General features: G+C 39.0%; 1 protein-coding gene across 3 annotated transcripts in view; it reads left to right on the top strand.

Annotated features, from left to right (window-relative positions):
• Positions 1–22,398, top strand: part of Smg1 (SMG1 nonsense mediated mRNA decay associated PI3K related kinase) — a 100,420-nt gene that overhangs the window by 65,466 nt on the left and 12,556 nt on the right. For all 3 annotated transcript variants that reach the window (XM_076941543.1, XM_034505599.2, XM_076941546.1), the window contains 20 exons: positions 2,205–2,349; positions 2,461–2,599; positions 3,517–3,747; positions 3,843–4,020; positions 4,714–4,875; positions 5,415–5,632; positions 5,872–6,026; positions 7,508–7,730; positions 10,041–10,287; positions 10,679–10,908; positions 11,916–12,164; positions 12,971–13,109; positions 13,196–13,305; positions 13,430–13,648; positions 14,049–14,239; positions 15,078–15,250; positions 15,383–15,662; positions 16,699–16,971; positions 17,143–17,377; positions 20,636–20,862. In XM_076941543.1, the coding sequence (XP_076797658.1) occupies positions 2,205–2,349; positions 2,461–2,599; positions 3,517–3,747; positions 3,843–4,020; positions 4,714–4,875; positions 5,415–5,632; positions 5,872–6,026; positions 7,508–7,730; positions 10,041–10,287; positions 10,679–10,908; positions 11,916–12,164; positions 12,971–13,109; positions 13,196–13,305; positions 13,430–13,648; positions 14,049–14,239; positions 15,078–15,250; positions 15,383–15,662; positions 16,699–16,971; positions 17,143–17,377; positions 20,636–20,862 (4,024 nt within the window). The remainder of the gene's footprint in view (positions 1–2,204; positions 2,350–2,460; positions 2,600–3,516; positions 3,748–3,842; positions 4,021–4,713; positions 4,876–5,414; positions 5,633–5,871; positions 6,027–7,507; positions 7,731–10,040; positions 10,288–10,678; positions 10,909–11,915; positions 12,165–12,970; positions 13,110–13,195; positions 13,306–13,429; positions 13,649–14,048; positions 14,240–15,077; positions 15,251–15,382; positions 15,663–16,698; positions 16,972–17,142; positions 17,378–20,635; positions 20,863–22,398) is intronic.

Raw genomic sequence — 22,398 nt, 5'->3', positions numbered from 1 at the left:
TTCATTCTTTCGTTAGCGTTAAAAATACCAACTTCATAAATGTTAAATCAGTGTTATGCTAGCTATAATTTGCCACAAAAAGTTCAACTACAAAAACATGTTGCCTGGCAGTAACTTACTGTTGTATGTCTAATCTTTCAGGTGCAAGTTGCTTTTTTGACTTAGAGCGTATTTTTGCCTTGATTCATAAAGGAGTGAGTGTCCAGAGCAGCAGACATGTAGCAATAGCTTGTGTTCCATTAAACTTGGTTGTTGGAACATAAAAAGTATAGAGAGACTCAAGTGTCTTATTCTGTTTGACACTGGCAAAGTTAGTTGGTCAAGAAACCGATGTTTGGCCAAGCGATGGTGGCGCACACCTTTAATCCCAGCACTTGGGAGGCAGAGGCAGGTGGATTTCTGAGTTCAAGGCCAGCCTGGTCTACAGAGTGAGCTCCAGGACAGCCAGGGCTACACAGAGAAACCCTGTCTCGAAAGACAAAAAAAAAAAAAAAAAAAAAAGAAAAAAAGAAAAAAGAAAAAGAAAGAAAGAAAGAAGAAAAGAAAAGAAATGGATGGTTGATTCATCTAAACGAACTTTTTTTTTTTTGAGGAGGTGGAAAGGGTGTTAAAGATTGAATCCAGGCTCTTGGGCATGCTAGTTATAGGTTTATTTTATTATCACACATAAAAGGAAAGGGGAAACCTCCAATTGTGTCCAATAAACAGTGCCTGTGAAGCTGCAGTATCTTCACTCCTTGTTGCTTTGGCAGCAGGAGGGCTGTTCCGTGCAGAGCTGTGCTCTAGGAGGAGGATCCATGCTTCTGTAAGGAGATTTTTTTTTTCCCCCTTAGAAAAGCACTGTACCTCTTGTGGGATTCAGCAGAAAACTGGTTGTTTTGTTTGTAGGGTATCTCCTGCAGGAACAAGCAACAGCTCATAGCTGTATGGAATTAGATGAACTAGCCAGCAAACACTATTTAAACCATTTTCAACACATTAGGGAAAGCTACTATCAAGCTACATCCCCAGTTTCTGGTTCGTTTTGTTTTCTCCTTTTTTTGAGATAGAGCCTCCCTCTGTAGCTCCGCAGTCCTAGAACTTGTTAGGTAGGCTAAACTGGCCTCAAAACAACGGAGATTCTCCTGCCTCTCATGCCCAACCACTGGGACTAAAGGAATATGCCACCACACATACCAGCTTTATATTTCTTTTGAAACAGTATCTTCCTCCCTACAGAGTCTAGCTGGTCTCACACTCAAAACTTTCTTTCTTGAATTTCCTAAATGCTAAGTTATAGGGAGGTGGCACTGGTCTCCTCCCCCCCCCCCCCCCCCCCCAATTTGTGTTGCATACATGCTATGCAGACATTTTAACTGACACAGGAGAATGCACCTCCATTTTGTTGTACTGAAGCTTGGGGTTTAAATTACATTTTGTTTTTTGTTGTGTACTAGGTTTTTTTTTTTTTTTTTTTTTTTTTTTTTTGGTTTGGTTGTTTTTGTTTGTTTGTTTGTTTTGAGACAGGGTTTCTCTGTGTGTTTGTTTGTTTTGAGACAGGGTTTCTCTGTGTAGCCCTGGCTGTCCTGGAACTCACTCTGTAGACCAGGCTGGCCTTGAACTTAGAAATCTGCCTCTGCCTCCCAAGTGCTGGAATTAAAGGCCTGCTCCACCACTGCCTGGCTTGTGCACTAGTTTTTAAAAATTAATGCTAGTGTATATGTTATCTAAGTCTTGATACTCATAAGGGCTAGGTCTTAAAATCAGTTTATGTCATGGCATATGAACTCACTAAACCAAGCAGTTTTCTCTATGTAAAATGGAACTAAATAAAGATCTGTCGATCCTGTGGGTCTCTGTTGTGTGCTTGTCACCTGTTTATTGTTTTTCCAAATGTTTAAAATGATTCTATTCATGAGGGAATAGCCACTCGAAAGCAGGATGTAAGACATTGTACAGCATGTCTGACACCTGAGCCATTGTTAAAGATTAGTGTCATTAAAGGTTACAAATGCTTATGTAAGCTGATGGGAGAGGCTGATGTCTTTTAAAATAGTCACATTGCAGAAAAGTATCCAAATTTTGGCCATAACAAATTATGTATGTGATAATGTTGGGCTTATTGCTTGGTTTGTAAATAGTAAAGTCTTAACAGGTCAATCAGAACACTGTTAGACATTTCTTAATGTAACACTGAACTCTTGTTATTTTCCCTGTCATGACAGTGCACATTGGAGTTGGAGAACCTGACTTTATTTTGGGACAGTTGTATCACCTGTCTTCAGTGCAGGCACCTGAAGTAGCCAAATCTTGGGCAGCATTGGCTAGTTGGGCTTATAGGTGGGGCAGAAAGGTGGTTGACAATGCCAGGTATGTATGTTTCAATGTGTAGTTGATATAACCCTCTCTAAAATGGAGATATAAAATGTCATTAGGAGAGTTCGGTAGCTGAAATATTTGATGAATTTTTTGTTTTTATAGTCAGGGAGAAGGTGTTCGTCTGTTGCCTAGAGAAAAATCTGAAGTTCAAAATCTGCTTCCAGATACTATAACTGAAGAAGAAAAAGAGAGAATTTATGGTATTCTTGGACAAGCAGTATGTCGGCCAGCAGGAATTCAGGCAAGGAAAACAGGATACAGTCATCTGGGGGAGTAGTGCCAACATTCCTGTTGCAATGTTTGAGGGAATTGGCTACTTTATTAAATAGTGAATAAGGTTTAGGCTGTTTGTGTTGCAAATAAAATCTCTTGACTTTTAAGATGAACTAAAGTTATCTTTTCCCTAAGATCATAATTTTTTAAGAAATCAAATGATTTCTTAGGGCCCTGTTGAAAATAGGTTAAGTTCATTTTATGTAAATTACATTTCTGTTAATTACTCTTCCTATCTGAAGTTAGGTTCTTGGACTGGTGGTGTAGTCACGGGTAAAAGGGGAATTGTAAGGCTCTTTACAAGACTACCTAGGAACTTCCATCCACATGGGGAGACACTCTCATCCCGATCCCCACCCCTGATCTATGCTTGTGCATTTGAGATGAAATAAATGACCTTGGACACTTGTTCTCAGTGTCCTGTAAGTTTTATACTTCTGTAGCTGTTGAATATGTAGATGCAGTAGTCAAAGGTGTAGGTTTTATTTGCAAAGCTAAATTCTGTTGACTGAATTCTATTCTAAAAATTGTACCATGAGTCTCTGTTAAAACTATTGTGAGGTGTATTTATAATAATGTAAATAGTTTCTGTTGCTCAGGTTCTGTTGCTTTTTTTACATCCCTTGAACAGATTTTTTTTTTCTACAGGCAGAGTATTATATTTTAGTTTAGAAGCATTTAAAAACAGAAAACCCCAGCAGTCTTGAATCTTTGCCTAATTGGCTGTATTCAATAAGCATATCATAAAGAGAAGCTTACTAATGGATTAGTATTTGGAATTATTTAGTATATCATATATGAGAAAAATGTTTCCACATGATAGTCAGATCATGCATTTTCCTTCCTTTTCACAGTAAGTATTATTCTGTGCTCACAATTTTTTAGGATGAAGATATAACTCTTCAGATAACAGAGAGTGAAGATAATGAGGACGATGACATGGTTGATGTTATCTGGCGGCAGTTAATATCAAGCTGCCCTTGGCTTTCTGAACTTGATGAAAATGCAACTGAAGGTGTTATTAAAGTGTGGAGGAAAGTTGTAGACAGAATCTTCAGCCTGTACAAATTGTCTTGCAGTGCATATTTTACTTTCCTTAAGCTAAATGCTGGTCAGGTAGGTGGCACGGTCTTTTAAGGAATTCATTTGGATTTTTTTTTCTATAGATGAAGAGAAGTAGCAGAAATGTTTTTCTTATCCCCCTCATTTAGGTTCTGTTAGATGAAGATGACCCCAGGCTCCATTTAAGTCACAGAGCAGAGCAGAGCACTGATGATGTGATTGTGATGGCCACCCTGCGACTGCTCAGGTTGCTAGTGAAGCATGCTGGTGAGCTCCGGCAGTATTTGGAACATGGCTTGGAGACAACCCCTACTGCTCCATGGAGAGGTAATGGCCTAAATCAAATGCCCTGTTTAGTAAATATGTTTCTTATTGGGATAGGAATACTTTCTCTATGTTCTGTATTTGAAAATGTAGAGAACAGCAATACTGGTTCATAGGACAACCTGAACTGTTTGGTGTTTCATGAAAACCTCTCTTCCTTTCTACCTTGTAAGAGAACCGAGAGGCTAGAAGGCAGAGACTTTTCATTATCAAAAATCAGTTTTAGAAAGGGTGGTGAAAATAGAGTAGTGGTGGTGGCGGCGGCGCACGCCTTTAATCCCAGCACTTGGGAGGCAGAGGCAGGTGGATTTCTGAGTTCAAGGCCAGCCTGGTCTACAGAGTGAGTTCCAGGACAGCCAGGGCTACACAGAGAAACCCTGTCTTGAAATACCAAAAAAAAAAAAAAAAAAAAAAAAAGTAGAGTGGAGGACTTAGTATAACCCTTTGTCACAGTTATTTTATCTGCCTTCTTTGAGGCATATGCTGAACATTCACTGCTTTAATTCCTCTGGACTATGATTACAGTTCTTTTCTAAACAGACTTGCAAATCAAGAATGATTTCATATATGGACCTTTGTTACCACAGGGAGAACATTGGTGCCTTTAAGATCTGTACTGATACTGATATAATCAGGTTTTATCCTTTTGCATTTCTAAAATTCATAGGTCTCAGTCTTTCTTTTCTTCTCCTAAAGGAATTATTCCACAGCTTTTCTCACGCTTAAACCACCCTGAAGTGTATGTTCGCCAGAGTATTTGTAACCTCCTTTGCCGCGTGGCCCAAGATTCCCCACACCTCATACTGTATCCTGCAATAGTGGGAACCATATCACTTAGCAGTGAATCCCAGGCTTCAGGTATGCAACATTAAAATATATTTGTTTGGAACAGAGTCTCACTCTATCACCCTCAGTGGCCTGGTACTCACTATGTAGGACAGGCTGGCTTTGCACTCACAGAATGCTGTGGTTAAAAGCTCCTTTGCCCAGCTAAAATATTTAAATTATATACCAGTAATTTTTAAGTATCTTTCTGGGTGATGTGTTCTTGTTAAATTTTTTATTGGTAATGGCTCTGACTTACTGAAGTAGCTACTATGTGTCTATGTGTTTTGCATGTTATTACTCCTTACCATACCTCAGGAGCTTAGCATAGAACTGTTTAAGGTAAACATTAGAGAATGCTCTACACACTCTAGGGAGGCTGCTTGTTTGCTTACCATATTCCCCCACCTTTCCTCCAATAGTTTACAGTACTTATAAACATACATGAAAAGCACACCTTATAAAAGTGCAGGACACCATAATCTTAAGCTTTATGCATAGCACTGTGAAGTAGAGTATTCTTGTATTCCATACCCAGTGTGTACATGTATTCCTGTTGTATCCCATTGTAGGAAATAAATACTCCTCTGCAATTCCAACATTACTCGGAAATATTCAAGGAGAAGAACTGCTGGTTTCTGAATGTGAAGGAGGAAGTCCCCCTGCTTCTCAGGATAGCAACAAAGATGAACCTAAAAGTGGTTTAAATGAAGACCAGGCCATGATGCAGGATTGCTACAGCAAAATTGTAGATAAACTCTCCTCTGCTAACCCAACAATGGTTTTACAGGTACAAGAAAACTGATTTGTTTGTTATAAGGTAGTATTCACTGTGACCCCTACCTCTCAGTCTTAAAGCTAATATCTCTTAGGAGAATCATATCAGAGAGCCAAAGCTTTACAAATAATTGAAATTGGTCTCACTAATCTATATTGATAGTGCTGCTGTTGAATTTTTGAGAAGTGAGCACTGCTTCTGTATCAATTGGATGCTGCCTTGTGAGCCATGTGGATGTTTTGTGTCTGCAGGTCCAGATGCTCGTGGCGGAGCTACGTAGGGTCACTGTACTCTGGGATGAGCTCTGGCTGGGAGTTTTGTTACAGCAGCATATGTACGTCCTGAGACGAATTCAGCAGCTGGAGGATGAGGTGAAGAGAGTCCAGAACAACAACACCTTGCGCAAGTATGTCTTCACTCCTTTGCTGGAAAGATGAGGCTCCTGCTTTTTGTCTTTTAGATTTACTTGTTTTATGTGTGTGAGTGTTTGCTTGCCGGTGTATGTATGTGTACCACATGTATACCTGATGCCCATGGAAGTCAGGAGAGAGCATTGGATCTCCTGGAACTGGAGTTAAGGATAGTTGTGAGCTGCCATGTGGGTGCTGGGAACAGAATCTGGATCCTATGTAAGAGCTCTTAACTACTGAACCATCTTTCCAGTGCTCTCCCTACTTTTTTCTTGTTAATGTGTTAATCAGCACATCAAAGTTCATAGTCTTAAACATTTTTAACTGTACAGTTGAGTGTTTACAGTACTATGCCTTCATTACCACTACCCTCTGCTAGAATAATTTCTAATCTCAGATAGGCTCTGTACTTAGTAATAAACTCTGTTTGCCCCTCATTACCTCTAGTTCTTATTTCTTGCTCTTGCTTTATGAACTATCCTGCTTTAGGTGTCCCATATTTGTGGAATCATATTCTTTTGTAACTTTTTCATTTAGCCCTGGGTTTTCAAGGTTTACCTTGCTATAGCATGCATCTTGTTTCTTTCCATAAACAGTACTGCATTGTATAGATGCTCCAGATTAGGAAATTTTTATCATTTATATAAGTGTGTATGCTGTGCATATACAGATCAGAGGAAAACTTGTACAGTTGGGTTTTTTCTTTTACTGTATAGGTCTCTGGATAAGCCTGATAACTTTTGGTTAATCAGCAAATGCCCTTACCTTAGCTGAGCCATTGTGTCAGTCCTCTTAAACCAGATTTTACTCTTTGATTCAGCTCTTACAGACTTGGGTTTGTTTTCAGCTGTGTGAACAATGTTTCTTTGAACATTAATGTGCAGTGATTGACTGAGTCCTTGGATTATTCTGTATGTTACTTGGTAATTGGCTGAGTAATGTGTGATTATCTTGTTAAGCCAAGGAATCTTTCCCACAAAGATTGCACCATTTTATGTTCCTATTTTTGATGCACGAGGATTCTGGTTTTCTCCTATCTTTGTCAACATTTAATTGCATGTTTGTATATATGATACATGGTATGTACACCATGGCCTTTCCAAAGAGGTCAGAGGACAACCTTGGGTGTTGGGCCTCATCTTCCACCTTATTTAACGTAGAAGTTCCTTCACTTCCACCCTCTTCCTGCTGTGTACATGAGGCTAGTTGATCCATGGTCCACTTTGGGTTTTTTTTTTTTTTTTTTGGTTATGATTAAGATTAGGGCTGAGATCTTTTTCATTAACACAATTGAAAGACAAAGCAGTCTCTCTTATTTATTGATTTTTTTTTTTCAAACAGCATTAGGTAATAAGTTATTTGTCAGTATTTTACTTGTTTTTTGATATTGTTTACTCAACAATTTATACATTTAAATTCTTATGTTTATATAAAACTTTTAATAAATAAATTTTTGAATGAAAATTTCTTTGGTCAGAGAAGAGAAAATTGCCATCATGCGAGAGAAGCACACAGCACTGATGAAGCCCATCGTGTTTGCTTTGGAGCATGTGCGGAGTATCACCGCTGCCCCTGCAGAGACGCCTCATGAAAAGTGGTTTCAGGATAACTATGGTGATGCCATTGACAATGCTCTTGAAAAACTAAAGACTCCATCAAACCCTGCCAAGCCTGGAAGCAGCTGGATTCCATTTAAAGAGGTACAGAGTAGTTGTAAAAGTGCTGCTAACATGGCAAGTTTCCCATGAGACACAAACCTAAAACAGCATACTGACTTTGGAATACAAGATGAAAGTTTTACAAGCCAACTAAAGTTATCTTGTTTTTATTTATTGGTCAAGAAAGTGGAGGAAAGTATTTTACGTATTTTGAGAATCTGGGGACTGGAAGGCAGGGAGGATGGCAAACACTACGCTTATCCTGTAAAGCATTAGCTTTAGCTGCTGTTTTGTATTCTCATAGGAAATACAGAATTTTAAGCTTTTGCCTATAGTTTTTAAGGGGACAAGTAGTCATTTCTAATAGTTCTCAGGCTCAGCATCACAAATTTGAAATGCTCCAAAAATCTAGAACTTTTGGAGTTATACTCATATTTTTAAATTAGTGATTTACAGTAAGACTAATGCTGATATTCTAAAAATCTGATGCTCTCTGAAGTCTGATGCTCTCTGAAGTCTGAAGCTCCCTGAGTAATAAAGATGATTAATATTGACCTATTTTGTCATCAATATAGTAATGTAATTTGCTGATTGGAATAATTTGTGGATTCAGATATTTGAGACTCTTTGTCTTGTTCTCCTTAATTCTTTTTTCTCTGTGGTCTTTTTCTTTCATAGCAATGGTATCATCAGTCAGCGCATCTTAGTATGATACTTTTTCTTGTTTTTCTCTTTTCTCTGACACTTGGGATTTTTAGCTGGGTTTTCTTTCTTTCTTTCTTTCTTTCTTTCTTTCTTTCTTTCTTTCTTTCTTTCTTTCTTTTTTTTAAATTCCTGTTGGGGTTTACTACCATGAAAATAAGAAAACACAAATCTAAACAGATGTAGGAACAAAAGTGCATACAGCATTAGTAATTGAAAGCTGCTAACTCATTGGGCATGGTGGTTGCCCATACCTTTAATCCCAGCACTTGGGAAGAGGAGGCAGACAGATCTTTGAGTTCAAGGCCAGCTTGGTCTACAAAGTGGGTTCTAGAATATCTAGAGGTGACACAAAGAACTCTGTCTGGGAAGGAAAAAGAAATAAAGAAGAAAAGAAAAGAATTCTGAAATACTAGATAAGAAAATTAATACAAATTATCCAGCTCACTCAGCTTACTGAGTAGGGCCAGTTTTTTGTGGTTCAAGACCAGTTTCTTACTTTTTTTATTAGCTAAAAACCTGGAAGAGATGTGTATGGAATAAACCATTGAGAAAAGTTTTTAAGATTATAGTTTAGGCTGGAGAGATGGCTCATTGGTTAAGAGCCCTGGTTGCTCTTCTAAAGGACCTGGGCTTAATTGCTGTCACCCACATGACAGCTCATAACTGTCTATAATTCTAGTTCCAGGGTGTGTAACAATTCTTACAGAGACATACAGGCAGGCAAAACACCGATGTACATAAAATGGAAATTTTTTTTTTTTAAAAGTTGTGGTTTGTTGTTGCATGTTGATAACATTGGCTGTCAAACCTAAGGGGCCTTGTATGTTAGGTGAGCACTCTTCCATTTCTGCTCCATGTTTGACTGTCTTTACACGAACATGCTAGCTTATTTGTTACTATCCCTTGGTTAAGGGGAGATTTTTCAGTTTGTTTAATTTTATAAACAACTTACTGAAAATTGCCTTGAAAGTTTAGACATCAGTTTGTTAATCCAGTTATACATTAGCTATAATCAGGGATAGAGCTTTGCTTGATTCTTTGTTCCCTGGGGATAGATCTGTGCATGATACATTCATTGCTCCCTGTGGTTATAACAATGGTTCTCATGGTGGGTCCGTGTCTCTCCCCCCCCCGCCCCGTTTCAAGTGGTCATCTTTAAACTGTTACTTCTGTTAAAATATTGTCTGGTACAGTGTTATCTGCTGTGCTATTTAGTTTTGTGCCTCTTATAAATTCATGATAAAGCTGTATTTTTTTTTTTCTTATAACCTGGTATCAGTAACTTTGCAGGTGGTGTCCCAAGGCTGTATTTGCTGCTGTACTATGGCAAAACTGATTGATTTGCTGAGACACAGCCCACAGCTTTATAGAGACCGTCTGTGGGAATATTTCCCATGACTCCTCTTGATTCTCTTGTTTTATTTGGCAAACAAGAGGGTGGTGTTTTAACAAAGTAATCACATATAACATTAGCATAGCACTCCCTACTTCAAGGGTGGTCCTCTAGCATCAAATCAAACATAGAGACTAGAGCAGCAGGTATATATTTGGTGGTGTTTGGGTTTACCTTTATGCCAAGTACAGTGAAAAGAAAAATGCTATACCAGAATGCAGACTTTTTTTTTTTTTTTTACCTTGTGAACATAGATAATGCTGAGTTTGCAACAGAGAGCTCAGAAACGAGCAAGCTACATCTTGCGACTTGATGAGATCAGTCCTTGGCTGGCTGCCATGACTAATACTGAAATTGCACTTCCTGGAGAAGTCTCAGCCAGAGATACTGTGACAATTCACAGTGTGGGCGGAACTATCACCATCTTACCAACTAAAACCAAGCCCAAGAAACTCCTCTTTCTTGGATCAGATGGGAAGAGCTATCCATACCTTTTCAAAGGTAGAGCTAAAACTAAGTCGTATTTTTAATACAAGTGTGTGACTATTAATGGTATGTGCATGTGTACATCTATGTGTCTCCATGTGTGTGTGCATGCACATTAGGATAAGACTGCTGTAGATGAAAGTCTGCATTTCTTGTGTCCTGTGTGATTTTGAATGATTGGTTGGCTGCATGTCATAATATTTCTCCCTCTGCACCTTCTTATGAAATTATATAAGCAGACTGAGTACAACTCAGTGTTAATAACTAGTTCTAATACCATCAAATTCAACTTTCTATTGTCTTAAGTCTGCCTTACTGTGTTCATTGCTAACTGAAAATGTAAGAAGTAATGTACTCCCAGATGCATTTGTCATTCATCCTGGTTATTTTGATTTTGCATTCATAGGACTAGAAGATTTGCATCTAGATGAGAGAATCATGCAGTTTTTATCTATTGTGAATACTATGTTTGCTACAATTAATCGGCAGGAAACACCTCGTTTCCATGCACGGCACTATTCTGTAACACCACTGGGAACGAGATCAGGGCTGATCCAGTGGGTGGATGGAGCCACACCATTGTTTGGTCTTTACAAACGATGGCAACAGCGGGAAGCTGCATTACAGGCACAAAAGGTTTGATAAAATTCAAGTGCACCTGTGTTCTTACTGGGCTATGTGTGAACAAGTGTTGACTATGTCAAGTTAACCATATGTACATGCATGTGTTGGGTTAGCGTAGGCAAAGAGTTGATGCCCTTAGTTAGTGGTGGTGAGGAAAACTTTCTTGAAAAGTAGTTTTAAAACATAGGTAGTTGCTAATTGCTCAGAAATTTGATATTTCACATCTTAAATGCTCTTAAGAGCTTTTGAGTTAAATTTGTAAATAATAAAATGCTTTGAAACCCAGATTTAATATTCAATATTTAAATAAGAATTTTGACTTACTTGATAACTACGGTATCCTTTTTTGTACCTACCTGTGAATTTTAAAATTTAATTCAGAATAAGAATTTTAATTTGAAATTTATTTAGTCAACTCCTGTGAAATTCATAGGTGAAATAGCAGAACTGAGTAGGAGGCCCAGATCTAGCCAAGGATATTGTGCAGGCAGTTACTAAAAGCTGGTGGAGCTTGAAAAGAATCATACTTTTGTCTTCATTTTTATGTATTTTTGTGGTGCTTGAGAATCTAATTCCATGGCCCCAAGAATGCTAAGCCTTCCTGTATCTTCAGCCTAGGAAGCTAAGTTTCAAAAGCAAGCATAGGTCTATAGTCCATTGAAGACTAAAACTTGAAGAGCTGTCCTAACTTTGTGGAACATGTTTATTTCGTACTGAGTAAATCCTCAGTGAAAAATGAAAATATGCAGTAGTGGATTATGCCTTTAAAAGTGAATTTCATTGTAAAAAATATAGATTGGATTTTTAAGTTGAACCTCAAGAAAACATAGGACGAGTCCAATCTTTAAACAAACTCAATCGCAAGAAAGCATGTAATATAGTCAGTATTTTGTTTTGTTTTTAAATATAAAATGTAGCCAGTTAGGTGGAGGATGCTATGAAAAATCAGTTTCTAAAAATACTCAATTTTTGTCTTTCCTTAAGTAAAACTAATCTTTTCTTTTAAAATAAATTTTTAGGCCCAAGATTCCTACCAAACTCCTCAGAATCCCAGCATTGTACCTCGTCCTAGTGAACTTTACTATAGTAAAATTGGTCCTGCTTTGAAAACAGTTGGCCTTAGTCTGGATGTGTCAAGGAGGGATTGGCCCCTCCATGTGGTGAAGGCAGTGTTGGAGGAGTTAATGGAGGCGACACCCCCAAACCTTCTGGCCAAAGAACTCTGGTCATCTTGCACCACTCCTGATGAATGGTGGAGAGTCACACAGGTATGCAGCATGTGGGTGGGGTTAGGTGTCACAAGTATTACCCTGGTTTTGTTCAGATTCTCTTTGTCAGTCTTTCTAGTCTTTCCCTCCTTCCAGACTTTGTAGTCGATTCCTGTACTTGTATGTTATAAAAGTGTGGCAGTGATTATAAGGGAAGGATGTTGGGGATGATGGATGGAATTAAAAAGTCAATATGAAAAGAGCTGAAGTTATTTTTTTTTTTTTAAACCTAGCCATCTGGTCTGGGCGTAGACCTTAGCACTGAGGAGGCAGAGGAAGGCAGATATCTTTAAAGGCCAGCCTGGTCTACATAGTTCCAGATCAACCTGACTAGGAGAAAACAAAACAAAACAAAAAAACAACATAAACTACCCACATTATTCCTGAGGCTGGTGATGGGGCTTAGAGTCTAAGAGAATGTATGTACTGATCTTTCAGAGGACCCAAGTTTGGTTCCATCACCCACATCTGGGGGTTCACATTTGCCTGTTAATCTGGCCCTGGGGGATTCAATACCTTTTTTAATGGTGTGCACATGTCCACACATATAGACATATAATTAAAAATTGAACTAAGTTTTTAGCAACAGCAAACCCTCTCCCAAGCATTCATGATATTCCTTAGATCTCAGTGTTAAATGCTTCTTACATTACATGGCTATCCTGGGTGGCTATGTGCAGCAGTCTTAAAGGAGTGCTTTGTGATTATTGGTTTATTTTAGAACAAAGGAGTAGGATTATAGTGTTGTATTGACCTCAGACCATCTAGTGCTGGCCCACGATGTTTACCTGCTTCCTTCTCCTTAGTCCTATGCAAGATCCACCGCTGTTATGTCTATGGTTGGCTACATAATTGGCCTTGGAGACAGACATCTGGATAACGTCCTTATAGATATGACAACTGGAGAAGTAGTTCACATAGATTACAATGTTTGCTTTGAAAAAGGTAAGATGAAGTGGGCTTCTACATTTATTTGAAGGTCAGGTTATTTTTGTTTTAAGGGCAAAAATAAAATGATTTGTCTTTTCAAGGTAAAAGCCTTAGAGTTCCTGAGAAAGTGCCTTTTCGAATGACACAAAACATTGAAACAGCACTGGGTGTAACTGGAGTAGAAGGTGTTTTTAGGCTTTCCTGTGAGCAGGTATGCCTTTCCTCTTTTGTCCTGTAGTGTAACTGTTTAATGAGCAAAATCCATGGGAGGAAGTCATAAAACATTTTCATATGAAAACTTGTGCTGACTTTACTGAAAATACTTCTAAAAATAGGTTCTCCACATCATGCGGCGAGGCCGAGAGACTCTGCTGACACTCTTGGAGGCTTTTGTGTATGACCCTCTGGTGGACTGGACAGCTGGTGGTGAGGCTGGATTTGCAGGTGCTGTCTATGGTGGAGGTGGCCAGCAGGCTGAGAGCAAGCAGAGTAAGCGAGAGATGGAACGTGAGATTACCCGCAGCCTCTTTTCTTCCAGAGTCGCTGAGATTAAGGTGAAGCCCAAAGATGTTAATGTCACTCACTGTTGGCTTTTTAACAGAGCAGATGTACCTAAGGGTTGAGTATGTTAGGGCTTTTCTGGGTGTGAGGAATTCTTGTCATCTCTGTTAGACTGTCCTCCCACACAGACACATTCACACTCCTTGGAGTTACACCAGTGAACATTTTAAGTATCTAATGTAATAACTGAATAGCCTTTTCTCCCTTTCAGTAATCAGAGATCTCAGACTATTTTCTGTGGCCTGTGAATCTGTTTACTGAATGGCAAGATAAATGTGAATGTGTTGATTATCAAGGGTAGTGCAGCAAACCAATTTCTTAGTTGGGATTTTAGGTAAAGCAGGACACCAGATGTGCTCGTATTTACTGTTCCTGATCATAACCCTCTTCCAGGTAAACTGGTTTAAGAACCGGGATGAGATGCTAGTTGTGCTTCCCAAGCTGGACAGCAGCTTAGATGAATACCTAAGCCTGCAGGAGCAGCTGACAGATGTTGAAAAACTACAGGGTAAACTGCTGGAAGAAATAGAATTTCTAGAAGGAGCTGAAGGAGTGGACCATCCATCTCGCACTCTACAACACAGGTTGAAAATAATTGATTTGTACTTCTCAACATTGCTGTTAGAGAGAAATTTTGTACACTGTCAGCTTGAATTAGAATTTTCAGCAACTTGGTATGAATTCTTTTAATGGCCATGATTTCAAAGTGCAGATGCTCGGCTGTTTACTTACATTTTTTACTTTATTGTAGTTAATTCTGTGACAAATTATTGGGTGGAACTGTATATATAGTGAGTGATTAGAAAACTTAGATTTAGAAAACCTAGGGTTTGGTTTTTTCTCTGCTTGTGTGTGATGAGTCTTATTCATTTGTGCAGTGGCAGTTATCTGCTTTCTTGAGTTTAAAAATAAAGCATACAGGAACCAGAGAGATGGCTTAGCAGTTAACAGCACTGCTGATCTTGCTGAGGACCCGGGTCAGTTCCCAACACCCACATGTCCCATCTAGAAATCCAGTTTCAGGTTCTCCAGTCCTCTTCTCCCTTCCCTGGGCTCCTGTACATAAACTTCATGTAGTCATACTCAGACATGAAAGTAATAAGTAAATAAACTTTTTAAACTAATACAGTACCCAGCAGGTAACCAGTTGTTGAATATGTGTGACTACCGTTGCTAGAGGCTTTTAGTCTATAAAGATCCAGTAATTTTTCTTCAAGAAATCTCAGACTCAGCATGTGTTAGTGCTTATTTAAAATGTGAGCATTTAAGGAAATTGCAGGGTTGGAACAAACCAGAACAAGGAGATATTTGAACAGTGCTCTTAATTCAAAAGGAGCTAACTAGTCTAAATATTTACAATGTCAAGCCTTTACTAGATAGAAGAAAGCTGCAAATGACCTTTGGCTTTGGTTTCCTGATTAGGTATTCTGAGCATACTCAACTACAGACCCAGCAAAGAGCTGTTCAGGAAGCAATCCAGGTAAAGCTGAATGAGTTTGAACAATGGATAACACATTATCAGGCTGCATTCAACAACTTAGAAGCAACTCAGCTTGCAAGTTTGCTTCAAGAGATAAGCACACAAATGGACCTTGGTATGTGAGCATGTGGATTCTGTCATTGTATGTTTGAGGGGGTGGGAGTCTAACTTTTGAGTCTTAAAATTGAGTCTGCTTTCAATGACTACTGACTTGAAATGGTTTCATTGTGACTGTTTTTACTACAAGGTCCCCCAAGCTATGTACCAGCAACAGCTTTTCTACAGAATGCTGGCCAAGCACACCTCATCAGCCAGTGTGAGCAGCTAGAGGGGGAAGTTGGCGCTCTGTTGCAGCAGAGGCGTTCTGTGCTCCGTGGCTGTCTGGAACAGCTGCATCACTATGCAACTGTGGCTCTGCAGTATCCAAAAGCCATATTTCAGAAGCATCGAATTGAACAGTGGAAGGCGTGGATGGAAGAGCTCATCTGCAACACCACAGTAGAGCGCTGCCAAGAGCTCTACAGGAAGTAAGTCAAAGGCATCTTATTCTCTTCATTTCACACCGAAGGAAGCAGGGGTGTGTTGTAAGTTGCTGTCTTAGAGCTTCTTTCTGTTGCTGTGATAAAGACCATGACCAAAGCAACTTGGGGAGGAAGTGGTTCATTTTCTGTCTTACCATGTATAGTCCAGCATGAAAAGTGAGGGGAAGAACTCAAGGCAGGAAGCCTGGAGACAGGAACTGATGCAGTAAGTAGTCTTCCTCCCTTGCTTTCTCAGCATGCTTTTTCATACAACTCCTTCACCTGCCCATGGGCTGTCCTCTCCCACATTAATCATTTATCATGAGAATACCTTCCAGACCTGTTTATAGGCAGGCAATCTGTGGAGGCATTTTCTCAGCTAAAATTCTTCTTTCTTCCCATATATGTTGAGGTTTGTGTCAAGTTGACAAAATGAACCAGCACAGTTGCATTTTGTATTTTTTTTTTCTGAAAAAAGATTAATAGATGAAATTTGAATGAAATTCCTTTTTTTTTTAATGCTTTTGAGAAAGTCTGTCCTATGTCCCCTTTCCAACTAGTCAAGATTACTGAATTGTACTATCACCCTCAGATATCTTAGTGTGTACAAGGATGTTTATTCCAAGTTTGAAGCCAGCCTCGTCCCAGTAGGCAGACTGGCTCAAACTACTCAGAGCTTGGGTGTGATCCAGTGTTGTTATATGTATGGAATTTGCAATGCTATAGACTCCATTCCTGCAGTACTGCAGAGGGAGAAAGAGGATATTAATGTGAGCTCATTCAGGGTTTATCTTGCAAGACACTGTTTCTCCTAATTAGTAGATGAAAATGTTCACATGGTAGGATTTAAGGAAGTTATAAGTCATTACATCACTCAATAAGCTGTCTTATGAAATAGTTTATGTTCTTGAGACTTTTCTGAAATGTAATTAATGATTTTTATTTTTTGAGAATAGAATGCAATTTTCTCATTTTACAGTGTGAATGTTATTTATATGTATGAATATATTAATATAAGCAAGCACCTGCTTTATTGTTTTAGATATGAAATGCAGTATGCTCCTCAGCCACCTCCAACAGTGTGTCAGTTCATTACTGCCACTGAAATGACCCTTCAGCGATATGCAGCAGATATAAACAGCAGACTTATTAGACAAGTGGAACGCTTGAAACAAGAAGCTGTCACTGTGCCAGTTTGTGAAGATCAGTTGAAAGAAATTGAGCGTTGCATTAAAGTGTTTCTTCATGAGAATGGAGAAGAAGGATCTCTGAGTCTAGCAAGTGTCATTATTTCTGCCCTTTGTACTCTTACAAGGTGAGCTAGTGTGCTTCATACTAGATATCTTATTGTCTTCATGTGTTTTTTTTTTAAATCCCAGATTTAAAACACTATTAATTTTGGCCAGTGTTAGTCACTTTCTTTGAGATTTGAAGTCTTCTCTAGTCTATGTGCACTCAATCAAATTTATTTTCATTGTCCACATAGGCGCAACCTTATGATGGAAGGTGCAGCTTCAAGTGCTGGAGAGCAGCTGGTTGATCTGACATCCAGAGATGGAGCCTGGTTCCTAGAGGAACTGTGTAGTATGAGTGGAAATGTCACCTGCTTGGTGCAGTTACTGAAGCAGTGCCACCTGGTACCACAGGACTTAGATATTCCCAACCCAGTAGAAGCATCTGAGGCTGTTCATTTAGCCAATGGAGTATATACATCTCTGCAGGTGAACACTGAATATAGTTCAGTTGGTAGAGTACTTGCTTAGCATGCATGACACCCTGAGTTTGATCCTGAGAGACACATAACCCAGAGTAGTAAAGTATCACATGCCTGTAATCCTGGTATTCAGACAGTAGAGTCAGGAAGATCAGAAAGTTCAAGGTCATCCTCAGCTGTGAGACCCAGCCTTCAAACAAACCAGCAACAAAACAGATTATCAGGCAGTGGGGGTCCCCACTTTTTGCCCCAAGTTTTATAAGTTGAGGGTTAGATATTGAGCAGTTTTGCTTAGGTTCTTAATTCAAAGAGCAGTTTGACTGTTCAGTGTTACTTAAGCAGTTATTTATAATGGTGCAGTGGTTACATGTGTGTGTGCACAAAGCAGGGATTGGTATGAAGTTTGTAATTAATTTGACTGTTGATTGTTGCTTAAGCAGTCATTTAAAATAAGGATCATGGGCTAGAGAGTTGGCTTACTTGTTATGAGCACTTGTTGCAAAGGGCCTGGTTTAATTCCCAGCACTCACAGGGAGAAGGCTCATTATCTCCTCAAGCACCAGCATATAGGGTGTAGAGGTGAGTTTAGGCTACACTTCCGCTCCCTGCAGATTGTACATGCCGAGGGAGAGCTATCTTTTGATCTGGGAAAGAAACACACACACACACACACACACACACACAAATTTTGAAACATCTTGGCTACCTCAAAGGCTGGGCACTCCTAAACCTTTTCTTGCTACCTCAGGTCCAATTAGGGAAGTGGCCAGTGGCCCCGAATTATTACATGGCTTATTGGCCTTATTTCTTGTGACTTCTACGTCCATCTGCATCCCACGGCTTCAAGGTGATCTTTTTCTTCCCTGCTGAGTCCTAGCCTGAGCAACTCTAAGGGTCCCACCCCATCTCTTTACCTAGCCATTGGCCTCTGATATCTTTATTAATTGATCATAAACTAATTGGGGACAAGGACCTTTAGTGTTTGGACATACAGATTGATTGAATCAAAGCATTAGAACCAATCTCTAATTGGTTCTTAATTCTGTTATCAAATTAGGGGGGAAAAAAAAACAAAACTCTTCTCAGACATAAATTGAGTATGACCATAACAATTATGTAAATCAGAGTAGGATATAGAAATGACACCTAGTCCATCATATTTGTCAGTTACATAAAGTACTCTGCCATCATTTCTAGTTTAAAGAGTTTGATTCTATATCTGAATTATGTTTTGATTTTAGCCTGTAACACCATTTGAAAACCATGTTTTCAACTCGATATCATATCTCTCAATGCTAAACAACCTAAGTTTGTTTATGAGACTATAACTAGACTTCAACCTCATCAGAAATCCAAAAACAAACTAAATATTACCCGAGTATTTAGGAAGCACTAAACATAGCTTCTAAAATGGTTGTAGAGACAGACGGCTGACTACCTGGACAGCCCCTATTCCTTATAACATTGCAGCATCTGTCTTTAGCCTTCTGGCCCAGAACCATCTGGTAGACTTTGAAATGGAGCAGGAACTGTGAAGGACTAGTTTGTTCTTTCTTGGCAGAACTAAACTGTCAACTCTTCTGCATTATGTGTCCTTTCATGAACAGTATTTTTTGTCTGTAGATGGATAGGGCAATTTTTGCCTTGTGGCTACCTTGCTATGATAGACAACCTCGCCTAGAGGTGAAGATGCTCAATTTTTCTTTGAATGAGAATTGGAAACTGTCAGGAGCACACATATCTTGTCAAATGACCTTTGATAATGAAAGCACATAAAATGTTATAGTTTGTGGATTTCTGATGTTTTTTAAGACTATGAAAAGTATATTTGAACTGTTAAACCTTAGCTACTCTTAGCCATTTCTATTTGAGTAAATTGAAAAACATTTTATTATAATTAAATTAGAATCTAACCTAATCATGAGTTTACTATCTGGCCCTTAACTTGTGTTACTTAATCATCTTAAACAGTTTGCAATAGCAGCTATTAGAAGGACTGGGTCAAAACCTTGTATTTTTGAATGAGTTGCATAGGCACAATGTATCTCTTAAGAGTAACTATTAATTTCAAATTTTGTATCAATAGATCTATACCAATGTCACATTATGGCTACACAATGTTTTGTTCAAGAATAGAATTTAGTAATCTATCCCATCTGTTTCCTCTCTGTTCAAAATTATGACCATTTCCAAATTGGCCCTTAAAATGACAACCTATCTATAATTGGTAAAATAACCATAACCAGACACCTGAATCCAAGGAATTGAGCTATCCATTCTCCATGGCTTCTTCCTGTTGAGATTGGTTTTACTGTTTTGATTCAATTGGGAATCTGTGTGTCTAAACACTAAAGGTCCTTGTCTCTAATTGGTTTTTGATCAATCAGTAAAAATGCCAGTGGCTAATGGTTGGGCAAAGAGAGATGGGGCAGGACCCTTAGAGTTGCGTGAGCCAGGATGCATTTTGGGAGGAAGAAAGATTGCCATGAAGTGTTGGGACATGAGATAAAGCCAACAAACCATGTAAGAATTTGGGTAAGTGGCCACTGGCCTATTGGGCCTCCAATAGGGCAGGGGGAAAAGTTTAGGAGTGCCCTGCCTTTGAGGTAGCCAAGACATTTTAAAATTAACTGGTGTGTGGTGTGTGTACATGCGTATGATCTTCAGGGAGTCAGAGTGGTGTAGCCAGAGCGATATGGCCCAAGCCTGCCACCACATAGACACACCTGAAGCAAAATACTCATACACATCAAATAATAAAAATCTAAGGATTAGAGTGTGGCTTTGTGTAGGTTAGGTTTTTGTTGTGGTGGTGGTGGTGGTGGTTGTTATGTGTGTGTGTGTGTTTTCTTTCTTTTGCTTTTTTTTAAAGATAGGGTCTTATTTTGCAGCTCTAGTTGGTACCTGGATCTCACCATGTGGTCTATGCTGGCCTCTAATTCCTGCCTTTGCCTCCTAGTCCCAAGAGCTAGGATTAAAGGTGTACTATCATACCCAGCCTAGTTTTTTTTTTTTTTTTTTGGACACAGCATCTCTTTTTGTAGTCTTGTTTAGTGTGGAATTTACTGTGTGGTACAGGCTCCTATCAAATTTATGGCAACCCTCAAACTTGAAGCAATTCCTTAGGCTCTGCTTCCTGAGAGGTTTGATTACAGGCTTGTGCCCCACCATGCCCTGTATTTTTTGGCTTTCAGTCCTGGGACTGTGTTATGAAATGTATAACACTTAGCAAAAGCATTAAAATATATATTCCTTTTTTTTGTAGGAATTAAATTCAAATTTTCGGCAAATCATATTCCCAGAAGCACTTAGATGTTTAATGAAGGGGGAGTGCACCTTAGAAAGTATGCTCCATGAACTAGACAGTCTCATTGAGCAGACAACTGATGGAGTTCCTCTGCAGACTCTTGTTGAGTCACTTCAAGCCTACTTACGAAACACAGCCATGGGACTTGAAGAAGAAACTCATGCTCATTATATTGATGTTGCCAGGTAAATGTACTAGCCAGCTATGTTCTGTTTCAGCAAAAAAAATAGATGGCAAATCAGTAATAGTGACACATGCCTGAAATAGTGACACACACACCAGGGCTTTGGAGACTAAGGCAAGAACATGACTAGTTTGAGCCATCCTCTTTCACAAAAAGAGAGGTTGTAGGAAGTAGGAGAAAACCAGGTAATGAGATTCTGAGCTCTAACCTAATTAAATTTATTTTTAATTTTTAGAGAAAATCTGATTACTGATGAATGTTTATGGTTAAAAAAATCAACACAAGTCTACTACTTCATGATTACAGTTTTACTAGAGATTGTCTGCAGTCATCTGCAAGCTCATCTCTAGTCTGACCTTGGTGCATGCTTTCTTCACAATAGCAGTGTCATGAAATAGTCAGTGGGAAAGTCATGGAATGTGCGTGTATTTCACTAGTAACGTACATACCTTTTTGAGTGGCTGTGCCCTTCAGTGGCTTATGCAGCTCTTTGTTGTACACACAACTACCCCTTTGTTCTCACGGCTACCGTGTGTGCATAAAGTTCAGTGTGTGTATATGGGGGATTATTTTTTGTGGGGTGTCAGGGTGGGGAGTCTGCACATTTGATGAGGAGGGGAAGTCACTCGCTGCAGAGCATATGTGGAAGTCAGAGAACAGCTTTATAGTCAGTTATTCCATCTTTATATGGGTTCTTAGGATCCAACTCAGGTTGTAAGGTTTCTGTGATATGTACCTATACCACTGTCAGCTCTTGGTGTATTTTTTTTAAGCCATGAAAGTATCTGTGATTAACTTGGCTGATTAAATGTATACCCCACTTTAGGCAAACAGTTTTAATTTAGTTTATAGTTATGTTTGGGAGATTAAACATTGTATTCTTCTTTAATCCAGAAAAGCAGTTTGACTTTGGAAACTTTGGGGATTGTATAGCTCTGTAGACATACATTGTAGCTGTGCTGAGAACCCTTAGAGACTCAGGATCACTTTCTTTGTCATTCTAATATTTAAGCTTACTGCAAAAAATATAACTGAGGGGTCAGAAATACTGCCCACCTGATTTCCTCACATGGAAAAATCACAAGTAGAGAGGAGGGAGGGAGAGAAGGACTTGTTTCCACATGTGAAGTCATTTGCACCTGATCATTCTAGCTTAAGCTCTGTTCCTTGTTAATTTTGTTACGTGTTGCTGGGGAGGGTGCACATACCAGTGTGCACCTACAGAGGTCAGAGAACTGCTTTGTGGAGTCCTATGTCTCCATCTTTACTAGGGTTGTGGCTTGAACTTGAGTCATCAGTCGTGCATGATCTGATAGTGACTGCTTTATCAGTTGTGCCATTTTAAGAGCCTTTCCTTGGTTATTTTGAAGTAGCTATTTTCTTAAATATTTCAGGAAACAATATAAATAAAAACTTTTTGTTCCTTCAACAAGAAGGTAGCAATAATTCCTTCTTGAATCAATGCTGCACTTAGAAATCTCATCTTCTCACTTTTAGCTGTAGTTGTGTAAGAGTGTAACTAATAGTATAAACATGT

This window comes from Arvicanthis niloticus, chromosome 1 (assembly GCF_011762505.2).
Source record: "Arvicanthis niloticus isolate mArvNil1 chromosome 1, mArvNil1.pat.X, whole genome shotgun sequence".
Classification (NCBI taxonomy): Eukaryota; Metazoa; Chordata; class Mammalia; order Rodentia; family Muridae; genus Arvicanthis; species Arvicanthis niloticus.
The sequence above is the reverse complement of the archived record's forward strand: the minus strand, read 5'-3'. Positions and strand labels throughout refer to the sequence as shown.